The sequence below is a fragment of the Dysidea avara genome, chromosome 3 (genome assembly GCF_963678975.1).
Source record: "Dysidea avara chromosome 3, odDysAvar1.4, whole genome shotgun sequence".
Lineage (NCBI taxonomy): Eukaryota > Metazoa > Porifera > Demospongiae > Dictyoceratida > Dysideidae > Dysidea > Dysidea avara.
Window position 1 is genome coordinate 40,743,342 of NC_089274.1, and position 14,209 is coordinate 40,757,550.

General features: G+C 37.9%; 1 protein-coding gene across 1 annotated transcript in view; it reads left to right on the forward strand.

Moving 5' to 3' along the window:
- LOC136251002 (uncharacterized) overlaps positions 1-14,209 on the forward strand; it is a 46,316-nt gene that overhangs the window by 12,010 nt on the left and 20,097 nt on the right. The window contains exons 4-11 of the mRNA XM_066043368.1: positions 981-1,167; positions 1,351-1,588; positions 6,250-6,528; positions 7,638-7,822; positions 7,905-8,104; positions 8,160-8,235; positions 12,599-12,675; positions 13,175-13,361. Coding sequence (XP_065899440.1) covers positions 981-1,167; positions 1,351-1,588; positions 6,250-6,528; positions 7,638-7,822; positions 7,905-8,104; positions 8,160-8,235; positions 12,599-12,675; positions 13,175-13,361 — 1,429 coding nt within the window. The remainder of the gene's footprint in view (positions 1-980; positions 1,168-1,350; positions 1,589-6,249; positions 6,529-7,637; positions 7,823-7,904; positions 8,105-8,159; positions 8,236-12,598; positions 12,676-13,174; positions 13,362-14,209) is intronic.

The following is a 14,209-nucleotide window of genomic DNA, read 5'->3' on the forward strand; positions in this document are numbered from 1 at the left end:
ATGTTCCTCTTGTTATACAATGTTATCTTCAATCAATCCAATCACTACAGAACTTACTGATGACTCTCATGATAGTCACCACTGAAACCATGATGTGGCGGTACCTGCAAATCAACACCTACATGGTAATGGAAATGGAGGACAACTTTAAGTCTATAATACATGCATTGTAGCTGTTGCAGTTGGTAAAAAGGCACATACATCTCAGGCCAAAACAACATTTAACAATAAGCCCATAGCCTTTGACCATAGTAAAGTTAGGCTGGCTAAAGGAGTCGAGTCAGTTAGTCAGGCAGTTAAAATTTAGTTAAATAAAAAAAGATAGAAACTTGTTAGAAGTGATTGGGGTTGTTCTGAAGGCATGTTTGGGATTTAATTATGCTTAACTAACTGTCTTGAAGGAAAAGTGGGCTGGTTTTAGGACAGGAAAGCCCAAACTTTACTATACAATACTACTGCACTGTATGATGTGTGTATAGAGGACTTGCAGGGTGACATAATTCATCGTAATTACTAAGCAACCGCAGCTGTCAGCCATGTTTCGGGACAATGTGATGACTGAAAACCACCTTTTCACTATTTGTAATGGTCTATAGTGAAGCAAATGCATATAGTGCTGTTGAATAATAACATCCAGCTCATTAGAAACAGGCACCTGTTTCACGAATCCAATATTGAGGAATTCTATTTCAAACCTAGCTCTGCTTCCCAGTGTCACTATATCTAGCCCTTAGTGAATAAATTTCATTACCTTTGCTCTGACCCAATGTGCGTTATAGGAAGTTGTCCCGAAACATGGCCACCTGACAACCGTTGCTAGCCAGTGTCATCACACATGCGGGTCCTCTATGCAAGCACATACAAGCAATCATAGAAAATTGTTCCTGCTATCTTATTGTTATGACTAAAGCATTCAACATAGATCACCATTTCCAATATTCCTTAAGTTCAATTCAATTGCTTTTGCTGTCATTCTTTAGGGCTGGATGCTACATTGTAAAAGAGCGGTCATACAGACGAAATTACAGTTTCAGCAAATATCTAAAAGATCTTGACAAAACACACCGAGATTTTGCTGAGCAACAGACTAAACAAATCAACAACTATCCATGGACACTTACCACTGCTCTGTTGATGTGCATTCTGCAGCAAAGACCCTTGTACAAGGTAACACTTATGTACTGTATATGGTTTCTTGCAAGACACTTGCATGGACATTTGCACATGATAATCCAGGTTATAAAAATTTCTGTTTAATGAATTATCATTAAAAAAGAAACTTTTATCCACACATTGCATTCTTCTTTATATAATTAGTCATTTTGACCACTTTATAATTGGTTTATACAGGTGTTTTGTTTCCTGTCAAGTTGTGCACATGCACCCATGCCGATGAGGCTGATAGCCCGAGTGCTTAAGGAGGATTTGGAAGTAGTCACTCCTGCAATTCAAGAAGTGCGCGACTCAGTTCTCCTACAGATTGCCTACTGGAGTACAACAAATGATGATGATCCTATTCCAGTGGTACAAACTCATGAAGTAACGTGGAATGTTATGAGAAATCTTTACTATCAAAATTTAGATATTAGTAAGTATATGTATAAACATGCATATAATTGTGTGTTTGTTTGTGTGTGTTTGTTTGTGTGTGTGTGTGTGTGTGTGTGTGTGTGTGTGTGTGTGTGTGTGTGTGTGTGTATGTGTAATGATGTACAAACAAATTAGTATCCACACAAAAACAGCCAAGCTGTGAAAAAATGGTGCAGCCTTAAAAAGCCTGGGTGAAAAAAGTTATGAAATCAAAGTTGACGGCCAATATACTTTTTTCACCCAGGCTTTTTAAGGCCACATCATTTTTGACAGCTTGGCTGTTTTTGTGTGGATTTCACTTCTTTTGTACTTTATAAGGCCCCAAAATCAGGCTATGGATTTTGTTTTTACTCACACTTCTTTTCTATACAGACACAATGATGATTATTGAGGACAGACTTATAAATGTACTGTATTGCATGATTTACTTCAATATTTGGTAGTATTACTATTGTAATACTCTAATAATGTACATATTTTTTTGAGGATCTCTAAAAGAACATACATAGAATGTTCTAGAATAATCTAGTACTTCTATTGGTAGATCTATAAAATTACAAAAGTTTATCTATAAGCATATTTAAACTAGAGTTTTCATTTCTAAAGTAGAAACTAAGTGAGGTTTTCAGCCAAGATAGCAGTGGTTCAGTGGTTAAGGATGCAGGTGGTAGGTATGGAGGTCCCTGGTTCAAACTCTGGTAAGTTTTTTCAACATTTTTTGTTCCCTTTTTTTACCCCACAGTGACTGCTCTATTAGTGTATCTCAATCCCGCGATTTTACACTTGTTTGGTTTTTGCTTTATATATAACTTTGTCGCTGTAGCTCTATTGCTATTCAAACTATCAAAAGGAACTACTACAATGATCAACCAATGTACACACCATTTTGAAGCTATTCCCATACTCGGTTTACCCTGTAACCATGACAGAAGTTTGATCTTTTTTACATGAATAAATGCTCATAACTACTTGAGTATTCATCATATTCACAACAAACTTGGTATGTGACTTAACCTTTATACACGCTTCATTTGTGCCAAAGATTGAGCCAATCAAATCACACATTTATGTTTTATAGCAATATTTGCAAAGTGTGTGAAAATAAATCAGAGTCCCCGTAGCCCCCATATGGCATAAGAAGAAATTAAAACCAAATTTGAATGCCCATATCTCACAAATGGCTGTTGCGAATTTAATCAAATTTGCTGTGTGGCCTACCCTTCCTGGCAGACAGCTATAATACAAAATGGTGTGGTTTGGAGAAGGGGCCATGGAGCTATGCAAAGCTGTTTTCTTTCTTCCTGTTAATATACTCACAGTGTGGAGCACAGGCTTTCTTGGCCCACGACACACTACTGTGTGTCTTGATACATTCATATGGATATTTAAACCCAAATGCAGTCAAACTGAAAATATGTGGTGAGCCTAGCTTCATTCAAAACTACACCCATGTAGTTAATATCCTTTGCTAAATAGGAAATCAATCGATTATTTAATCACTCTACTTACTATGATATAATTAGTCAGTTTTTGTAATACAATATCTGCAATTCCATGTATTTCATCATTTCATAAATATTTTATGCTATGCACCGTTGAGAAAGCGTAACTGAAACTAGCCACTATAAACCACACGTTTTACACAGAAGTACCTTCTTTACTGTTTTACAGTTTGTCTATTGTGTTGTCTCACACAAATTCTCAAGGCAAAGCCTCAAGGTTGAACTTCATTTTTGTATGCATAGCTACACAGGGGATGCACTTGAAGAAATTTGCTAGCCTACGAACTTAAAGAAATTTGCTAGTCCACAAGGCTAGATACATTGTTATCAGCCATTCAATGCCCATAGATTTCTTTTGGGAAAGGTGTTCTTTAAAAACTTGCTTCATATGGATATTATTCCGTAATGATAAACAGTGCTTGGAATTTAATACAGGCCCTATATATAAGTCCTGTATTTCTTACTTAACCTGCCGCTTTTTTCTAAATAGTTTATTAGGACGAATATTTCAATTGCATACTTGTTACAATTTTGGCTGGTTGTGGGTGCACGCCTGGTTAAAAAGATTGTAACAAGCATGCAATTGAAATATTCGTCCACAGCCAGCCAAAGGCCAGTTGTGGGTGCACGCCTGATTTACTGAAATTGTTTTCCAAAATGTGTGTGTGTGTTTGCATGTATGTATGTTTGTTTGTATCTTTGTTTGTCTTTCCGCACCCACACGAGCAAAACTTTGTTCACTAAAAACAGCCTTTATGTGATAAATAAAGGCCATATGTGACTGGATTTTGGAAAAACGATCCAAATCGCACATTAGAAGTTTCGAGATAAACAGTTTTAAAGAATTGAAGCCAGCATAACTCTCCAAGGATGGCAAGCATGCGTATGAAATTTACACAAAAGATGCATCAATCTGTTACCTTTCAGGCCACTTCCAGTACTTGTAGCTGCTTGTAGAGTTTCCCGCCAAAAATCTGAGCAGTTGGACGAGCGAAGTAGTATCACGAGTGCTTACAAAGGGGTGGAGTGGCGGGGAGGGCAAGAGATAAACCTCAAAATGGAGGCAGACCACGATTGGAGTCCAGACACGAGAATACAGGGCTGTGCTGGCTCCTTAGTGGCTGATATGTAGCAAAATCAACAGAGAAAATGTCTGGCCAACATTATAAGGCTGTCTACCAGTAAACCACTGATTCTTGCCAAGCCAGGTCCTTCACAAGGCCTGAAACCGCCATTTGAACACTCCACACCACCCAGAAAAGACGTCTGTTAAAACCAGCCTCGAGTAGTTTGAGTAGTACTGAGGGTCAAAACTAGTAGTACGATAGTGTAGCTATCCACTGGTGGTGTTAGTTTGATTTTGCCTGATGTGCGATTTGGATTGGTTTTGTAAAATCTGGTCACTTATAGAACCTGTAGTAAACTTCTGGATGGGTAAGCTTTGGTTTAAGTTAATACATTCCGGTTTGTAATATGGATAAAACAAGTTTATAAGGACGCAGTGTTGGCCTTTCCCAATGGGCTCTACGGACATCAAATAGCCGAAAAACAACACAGGAGGCCTTCTAGGCTACCGGGTATAACAAATTCCTTCAAGTTGAAAAGGAGGCGTTCCTGTACATATGCGAACGAAAATGAAGAGTAGCTTTGAGGCTTTGCCTGGAGAGTTTGCATAAGAAAATGTTATAGACAAACTATAAAACAGTTAAGAAGATATACATTAAAGTGGTTTGTTTGAGGTACGCCTCCTTAGCAGTGCTTAGCAACATAATTACAGAATTACAAAATATTTCATCAATTACAAATTACTGTGATAATTGAATTTTGTATGTAGCAAAAAAATATTATTTTAGTACACTGTTAGCTAATTAATTCCAGTTAAGTTTGTTTGCTACATGGCGCCTGGTTTTTAGAAGTAGCACAACATTAACTTGTTTGTTTTTATATTATATCACCCTAGCCTTTACTTCAATTATTTTTGAATTTCCAATTGGCATGGTATAGTTGCATAGCCAAGGGTGGGCCTAGGTGGGCATGTGCACACTCAAATTTTCCTAGGACAATGGTGCCTGCTCATTATTGCTATTATGAACAGGAAACATAATTGTATACCCTGGCAGCACAATATTAATTTTCATTGTAAATCAGCAGCTGATTTTGAGAAACATTCAATAATTGCATTATGTAATCCAAAAAGTAGTTCCAGTGCTATTTAGTGCACAGCATCAAATGATCAAAATTTTAGGTGGGGCAGAAAGCAATATGAGGAATCCAGTCTATTTTTCCACATATGAAATACTGAGTTGTGAATAACAGCATGGATTCTTTTGTTGGCGGGGTTAAGTGACCTAAAGTAATAGGTGAAATTAAATTCTGTGGTGTTAGACAAGTCAGTTGGAGATGTAAATTGGTCAGGTGGCTGAAGTAAGCCTTGCGATAATCTCAAGAGTCAGACTGGAGTGTAAAGAATTGTGTACAAGTACAGATGAGTCAAAAGAGAACAAGACAAGGTGTAATTAGTTAGTTTTTATTTCTGTAGCCTCTCATTCATGCAGTATAATTGATAAGCTGCAAGAACAGCAGTGTAGCATATTATGAGCTAGCTAGATATATTTATACACTTTTGAAACAGTTTTTAAACCACATGTAGTGTAGAGTCCACTAAGGATGGACTCGCATTAGTGCTAGTTAGTTTCATGGGGTGAAACATGAGGTCCACCCATTCCTGAAGGCCTGACTACACCACTGGCATGTTACTTTATTTTCAAACCAATTTCAACACATTTCTTCAAGTGGTTTACCCTGCATGTGTATGTGACAAAAGTTTGTAAGTAACTCTGCAAATGTTCATCACATTTCCATTGAAGTTAATTGTTATTTTTAAGCCTCCTTTAATTGTGCCAAAGGAAACTAAATAATGCATTTCTGCCTTAGAGCAGTTTTGTGAAGGAATGGAAAAATGAAGAAAACTTAAGTCATGGATAACTCAGAAATAGATAAGGAAACAATAGTAAGCACTGAGGGTACACAAAATTACATGTGTATAAGAATTTGTTATAACACACCAGTGTAGTGTATTAGCTTTTTTTAATGCACTGTATGACACACTACCAAATGTCTTGATATATGTATGTACATATGATTTGATTTTCTGTAGATAGAAGTCATGAGAACATTGGCCAACAAATTCCAACTATTGCAGAACTAAATAGTATTCAAATTGTGGATTGGTTTTCTCTTGGATTGAAGTTGGGAATTAATGAATATGAACTAAACGTTATCCAAACAAATGATCCAAAGGATAACAAGGCCTGCAAGAGAACAATGTTTAGTATGTGGCTTAGAACTGACCTAAAAGCTACTTTTAGAAAACTGATTTTTGCCTTGGAGGAAATTGGTGAAGTAAAGGTTGCCAAAGATTTAAGAAAGCAAAACAGTTTGTTATCTATTATATACTATCTAAACTAAAACAGCCAAACTGTGAAAAAGGGTGCGACCTTCCAAAAATAGACTAAGATGTTATATCAAAGGTGGAATTCAAGAAATGGCTATATACAATGATAATTCTACTGTCACTTAATTTGTAGCTTGGCTGTTTTGGATTAGATATCATTTATTTTTGTATTTGTATAGCTATGCTGGCTTTTGTCTATCTTTTTTCCTACAGGTAAACAAAAGAACTAGATTTTAAGACACTTTTAGTCTATTGAAATTAATTTTTGAGTTATTTTACTTCATGTTGTATAGTTGCTGAATGTCACATGTATATGACTGCTCTATACAGGGATCTCGAAATGCGCTTGGTACATGCATGTGTGGTTGGTTTTCACATTATAACTCATTGGTATTTAAACAGATTTCCAATACATTACTGAAGGTTTGTACTTTGATAGTTATCTGATCACATGCAAGAAAATTCTGCATAAGAGGTTTAGCCAATAGATGTCCCAAACAAATCACAGACTGCTCTATTAGAGTATCTTAGTTGCATGACTCTTACGCATGACCATTTAAATTTTTTGTAGTACAATAGAGCACACAGTTTTTCTGAGCACTTCTAATACAACACACATAGAATGTTCTAGACTTTCCGTGGATAGATCTATGGATTTATATCCTAGTGTAGTAAACTAAAACTATGTAGAAATTAAGTGAAGTAAGCAACTGACAGCAGTGGCAGAGTGGTAAAGGGTTTAGACATACTGTATAGGTGTGGAGTCCCTGGTTTGAAAGCTAGACAAGATTTGTTCAACAATTTTCATGTAAATTTTACTTCTCAGGACTGTTCTATTAGAGTATCTTGATCGTACTTGTTTCGCATGCTTGGTATATCTCCTTAGCTACTACTCTTGATACTTTTTAACCACAAAAGCTATGTATGTATGTATGTATGTATGTATGTATGTATGTATGTATGTATGTATGTATGTATGTTTGAATTGGTTTGTGCAGGAATTATAAATCTAATGATACACAAATGTTACTGAATTTATGTACAGTATTGATATATCTATAGTGTATATCTATGTGCGTGTGTGTGTGTAGGCCTTTCAAGAGATAATGTTACCTTTATTTATTCCTGGAGTGAGATGAAACAGCTCCTTAGTGAGTTTGCTAACTGTCTCATTATTGAAACAAGTAGTCTAGATGAAATTCCTGTTTCTCCATCTCCTCTTTATGACTACCAGCATCGATTGCTTCCCCACATTGAATCACTGGTCACAATTAAAGTATGTGGAAAATATTTTTTAATGTTTGTATTTTGCACTTAAAGTAAATGAGAAATTATCATATTAAGTTTTATTTCAACAGGATTTTGATGCTCTGTTTAGTCCTGACTTACAATTTCAACTTCGTTATTATGTTGGCCGGCAGTACCTTATCACTGCTCAAAGACAAAAAGCGAAGAGATTATTGGAAGATGCATTGAGTATGATTGAGAGTTGTTCAGATGCAGTTAAACGATCTATTATACATCAAAGAGCTAAATTACACCTTGGTGTTGTTAACAGGTACAATGTGCTGTTGGCAGTGCAACAATTTTAATAGTTATTCCTCATTTTGTAGTCACCTTGGAAGGCCCAATGTTGCTACAACACTGTATGATGAGCTGCTCATTAGACTTACTGACACTTATGGTGATGATAGTGTGGTGTGATCCAATACTGAACAACATGCACACACATACTTTGTATGTAACCTTCTAAGTGTAATGTATTAGCTAGCTATAATTGACTTATACTGTAATGATGTATGACATCATGTGTAGTTGTATGGTTGCCTCTATATATATATTGTGTGTTGTACTTACTATTTATCATTCTGCTATTTATTGTGTTAACTAACTGGCTATTGGTAATAATTGTGAGTAACACAGCAACTAGCTTCACACTGCATGGTGTCAGAAGTGGGATGGCAAGCAACATATCGCTAAAGCCCCCAGCAGCATTCAACTTCCGAAAACCAGATGAATGGCCACAGTGGTTGAGAAGATTTGAACAGTTCCGACTTGCATCTGGTTTGTCAGAAGAAAAGAGTGAAGCTAAGCAAATCAGCACTCTACTCTACTGTTTGGGTGAAGAAGCAGAGAGCGTATTAGCCTCTACCCACATCACATCAGAAGAGAGACAAAAGTATGAAACTGTTGTAGCTAAACTTAATGGTTACTTCAAGATTCACAAAAATGTCATATTTGAGAGAGCTAGATTTAACCGCAGGAACCAATTACCAGAAGAATCCGCAGAAGAGTACATCACCATACTCTACAGCTTGGTAGAAAACTGTGAATATGGAGATTTGACTTCCCAAATGATCAGAGATCGCCTAGTTGTGGGGATCCGTAACACTGCACTCTCTGAACGTCTGCAGATGGATTCTACCTTGACCCTAGACAAAGCTATGCAGATGGTACGCCAAAGAGAAGCTGTACAACAGCAGCAAGTATTCCTAAATCAAACCACCAAACCACAATCATCAGTTGACCATGTGAAAGGCAGGAAATTTAAATCCCTTCCTGCTAAAGGTGCTACATTGAACAGAGACAAACAAACTCAAAAACAGAAATGTATCCGCTGTGGAAACAAACCTCATCCTCGCAGTACTTGCCCAGCTAGAGACTCAGTTTGCCACAAGTGCAAGAAGAAGGGCCACTACAGTAGCCAATGTCTGTCAAAACATGTTCATGAAATGACTTCAGACAGTCAAGAGCCAGATGAAGACCTAGATGTGATCTATCTTGATGCCATAGAGTCTAGGAAAGGCTCCACCTGGAATGTTACAATTGATATCAATGGTCAATCTGTGATGTTTAAATTAGACACTGGAGCAGAAGTCACAGCTGTTACCCAAGAGACAATGACCAGACTTGGAAATGTTGTGCTTAAACCAGCCACCAAGTCTCTGTGTGGGCCAGATAGGAAGCCACTAAAAGTCCTGGGTAAGTTGACTGTAACTTTGTCCTCCACACACCACAAATGTGATCAGGAAGTTTATGTCTTACAGCAGCTAAAACACAACTTGTTGGGCTTACCTTCTATTCAACAACTTCATTTACTAGCTCAGGTTAATCAAATTAACCAAACTCAAACTGACATTGTCCAAAAATTTCCAAACCTTTTCACAGGGCTAGGATCTTTTACAAAACAGTTTGAAATCACACTCAAGCCTGATGCTAAGCCATTTGCCCTTCACACTCCCAGAAAAGTTCCACTCCCACTTCGTCAAAAAGTGAAAGATGAACTAGACCGTATGCAGTCAATTGGGGTGATATCAAAAGTTGACACACCCACACAATGGTGTGCGGGCATGGTAGTTGTGCCGAAAAAAGACAAAACTGTGAGAATTTGTGTAGACTTAAAACCTCTAAACACAAGTGTTCTAAGAGAGATTCACCCTCTTCCAAAAGTGGATGACACACTTGCCCAACTTTCTGGAGCTAAATTTTTCACTAAATTGGATGCCAACAGTGGGTTCTGGCAAATTCCCCTAGCAGAGAAATCTCGCCACCTCACTACATTTGTTTCCCCATTTGGCCGTTTTTGCTTTAACAAAATGCCCTTTGGCATATCAAGTGCCCCTGAACACTTTCAGAAATGCATGAATGAGGTAATTGATGGCCTTCCTGGAGTGTTATGCTTGATGGACGATGTTCTTGTGTATGGCAGTAACCGACATGAGCATGACACCCATCTTGATGCCGTTCTCACCAGAATCCAAAATGCTGGCATAACCCTCAACAAAGACAAATGTGAATTTGCTAAGAATTCTATAACATTCCTTGGTCATGTCATCAATTCAGATGGAGTATCCCCTGATCCAAAGAAAACCTCAGCTATCAGCAGTATGAAACAACCAGCAAATGTGTCTGAGCTACGACGTTTTCTTGGCATGGTGAATCAACTTGGTAAATTTTCACCAAACATTGCAGAGCTTTCACAACCTCTAAGAGAACTGCTTAGTACCAAAACTGTTTGGGATTGGGGTCCTAGTCAAACAGACGCCTTTAACAAGTTAAAACATGAGCTTACCTCCACCCCAGTCCTGGCCTGGTATGATCCTACTGCTGAAACAAAACTCACAGCAGATGCATCAGCCTACGGCCTAGGTGCCGTTCTCATGCAGAAAACTAACCAACAGTGGAAACCTGTGGCTTATGCTTCAAGATCTATGACTGAAACAGAAACTAGATATGCCCAAATAGAGAAAGAAGCTTTGGCCACAACATGGGCTTGTGAAAGATTTTCTGATTGCATCTTAGGAATGAAAATTCATATTGAAACTGACCACAAACCACTTGTTCCTCTCCTTGGTTCAAAGTTTCTAGACAGTTTGCCACCAAGAATTCTCCGTTTCCGTCTCCGCTTAATGCAATTTGATTATACAATTTCACATGTGCCAGGCAAGTTACTTTACACTGCCGACACTCTCTCTCGCTCACCACAACAATTTTCAGAATCTGATCAACAACTTGCAGAGCTTACTGAAAGTCAAATGACCAGTACCACTATTCAATTCCCAACTACGAAAGACAGTTTAGACAAGTATCGAAGAGCTCAAAGAGAAGACCCAATTTGCTCAAAACTCATCACATTCTGCCAAACAACTTGGCCAGAAAAACATGTTATTACTGGAGAGCTTAGCAAGTACTGGAATGTTAGAAATGAACTGACTGTTTGTGATTCTTTACTCCTTTACAGAGCTCGTATTGTTGTACCTGCAAAGCTTCAACATGACACCCTATGTAAAATCCATTGTGGTCACCAAGGTATAGAGAGATGCCGTCTTCGAGTAACAACCTCGGTGTGGTGGCCGGGAGTATCTTCACAAATGGAACAATTCATCAAACAATGCCCCATTTGTGTGAAAGTTACACCTCCTGCCAGAGAACCAATGCTCAGCTCAGAACTGCCTAAATATCCTTGGCAGAAAGTGGCTACAGACCTCTTTGAACTGAATAAACAATCATATTTGTTAGTAGTAGATTACTACTCACGTTATCCAGAAGTCATCAAACTAAATTCCACCACTTCTGCAAGCATTGTAAGTGCCATGAAGACAATTTTCTCCCGACATGGAATACCTCAGACAGTTATAAGTGATAATGGACCTCAATATGACTCTTCAGAGATGAAACAATTCTCCTCAACTTATGGATTCAAACATGTTACATCCAGTCCTTATTACCCACAAGGGAATGGTCTTGCTGAATGCATGGTTAAGACTGTGAAAAGTCTTCTAAGGCAGACTTCCGATATGGCTTTGACCCTCCTTAGTTACCGAGCTACACCACTTCCATGGTGCCTCTTGAGTCCTGCTGAACTCCTGATGGGGCGACGGTTGAGAACAGATGTACCACAAGTTGCAAACCAACTAGTTCCTAACTGGCCACATCTACAAGGCTTTGCAGAGAAGGACAGGCAGTATAAGGAACAGCAGAAAGAGCAATATGATCGCCGCCATAGAGTAAGATCTGCAACACAGCTTCCAGCAGACACAGATGTATGGGTAAACTCCCAAGGTAAACAAGTGCCAGGTACAATCACTTCAAACTCTACCACACCAAGATCATACATTGTCGACACACCATCTGGCAAAGTTAGAAGGAACCGATCTCATATTACAGAACGACTTACTGACGAAACAACTACAATTAATACACACCAAACAAGTGATCCTGACAGACGAATCACTAGATCTCAAACTGGCACACAGATTAGACCACCTGAAAGACTTAACTATTCTTAAGACTTAAGAAAGGGAGATGTGGTGTGATCCAATACTGAACAACATGCACACACATACTTTGTATGTAACCTTCTAAGTGTAATGTATTAGCTAGCTATAATTGACTTATACTGTAATGATGTATGACATCATGTGTAGTTGTATGGTTGCCTCTATATATATTGTGTGTTGTACTTACTATTTATCATTCTGCTATTTATTGTGTTAACTAACTGGCTATTGGTAATAACTGTGAGTAACACAGCAACTAGCTTCACACTACAGATAGCCATTATGTTGCTAAAGCTTTGCATTTAATTGGGGGCTCTCTTACCCCACATCAGAAATATGATAAATCAGAGTAAGTACTAGTGTGCTTTCTATTTCTACAGTACAGTAACAATAGTATTGAATGTTCAGGGGGGTTGTTCTGACAAATGGTTGAGCATACCACAATTTCACATGCTTTACAATAGCCACTGTATCAGTAGCTAACAACTGATGTTCATGCCATCTTATAGGTCTTTAGCCATCTCCACAGAACTATCCAATTATCTCCCTCCATCAAAGTCTGGCGAAAAGTAGCCTGTAATTGTACAAGAACTAAGCCCCAGCTTGTTTTCAAAATGTAATTCAATGGTGTACTCAAGTAGCTACTATAAATGGCTAAAGTGAAAAATTAATTTTCCTACCATAGTCAATAAGGCTTGCTTTTAATTTTTGAATGTCATGTGATGCTTACTATTGCTTACATTTAATGCAGTATCATTTAGTTGGGCTTCGACTGTTTTATATATGCACGTATGTAATTACAGAGAAGTACAATTGTTATGTATTAATGATGTTGTATTTGCACATAGAGAATATTTGAAAAGAGCATTATCCATTATGGAGAAGGTTCATGGTCCAGATCATCCTGAAATTGCAACCATCTTATGCAGCCTGGGAGAAAATATGATTAACAATAGTACAAAAACTAATGACAGTGTGAAAACTCTTAACAGAGCTGTTTCCATAATAGAGCCATTGCAAAGGCACAGGCGGGAGGTGTGTGTGTGTGTCTACATGTGTGTGTGTCTATATACGTGTGTGTGTGTGTGTGCGCGTGCGTGTGTGTGTACATTGATGCAAATAGACAGTTAATAATGGACAGGTAATCATGTACACTACTGTAATCACATTTGGTTCATGAAAACCCTTAGCTGCAACCATTTTTGCTGGTGTTTGCCTTTGCAACAATTGCACAATCTGTTAGCTGTCAACAAGCTGTTAATCTTTGGAAACTGTAAAGTACAACTTTAAACATCCTTCAAGTTACTCAATTGTGTGTAGTAGCATAAGTACTGCTCTGGTCTGCTGCAGCTTTTCAACACTAGATTTGCTCTAGAATTAAAGTGAATAATAATAATTTATCATCTATCCCTTTGCCAAAGGCAAGAAACCTGACATGCATTGGAATTGCTATTATGTGAATTTCATTGGAGTGTTTTGATGGCCTTATACAGTTTACCAAAGTGCACTCTTTTTATTTATTTATTTATTAAGGCTTTACAGCACAAATGCTGAAGGTCTGTAGGACACCTGGTCCTACAGCCTGTTTAAAGTTGTTACAGAAAGTATGTTTGAAAAGGTGGAGAAAGGAAAAAAAATCCATGACTGGACCTGGGCAGCCTCGAACCTGCAGCCATCCGATTAATGCTCGAACGCTTACAGGAGTCTGCCGGGTGGTCAGGATATCTTCTCCTTGTCAATTTCAAGTATATATATCCATTGGAACTCTAGAGAGTGACTTATTATCTCAAATTACCCCTTGTGGAACCAAATGGACATTAGTTTATACTGCCTTGCACTAGATAGACAACTCAACTACATGTAATTGGGTGTGAATTATGAAA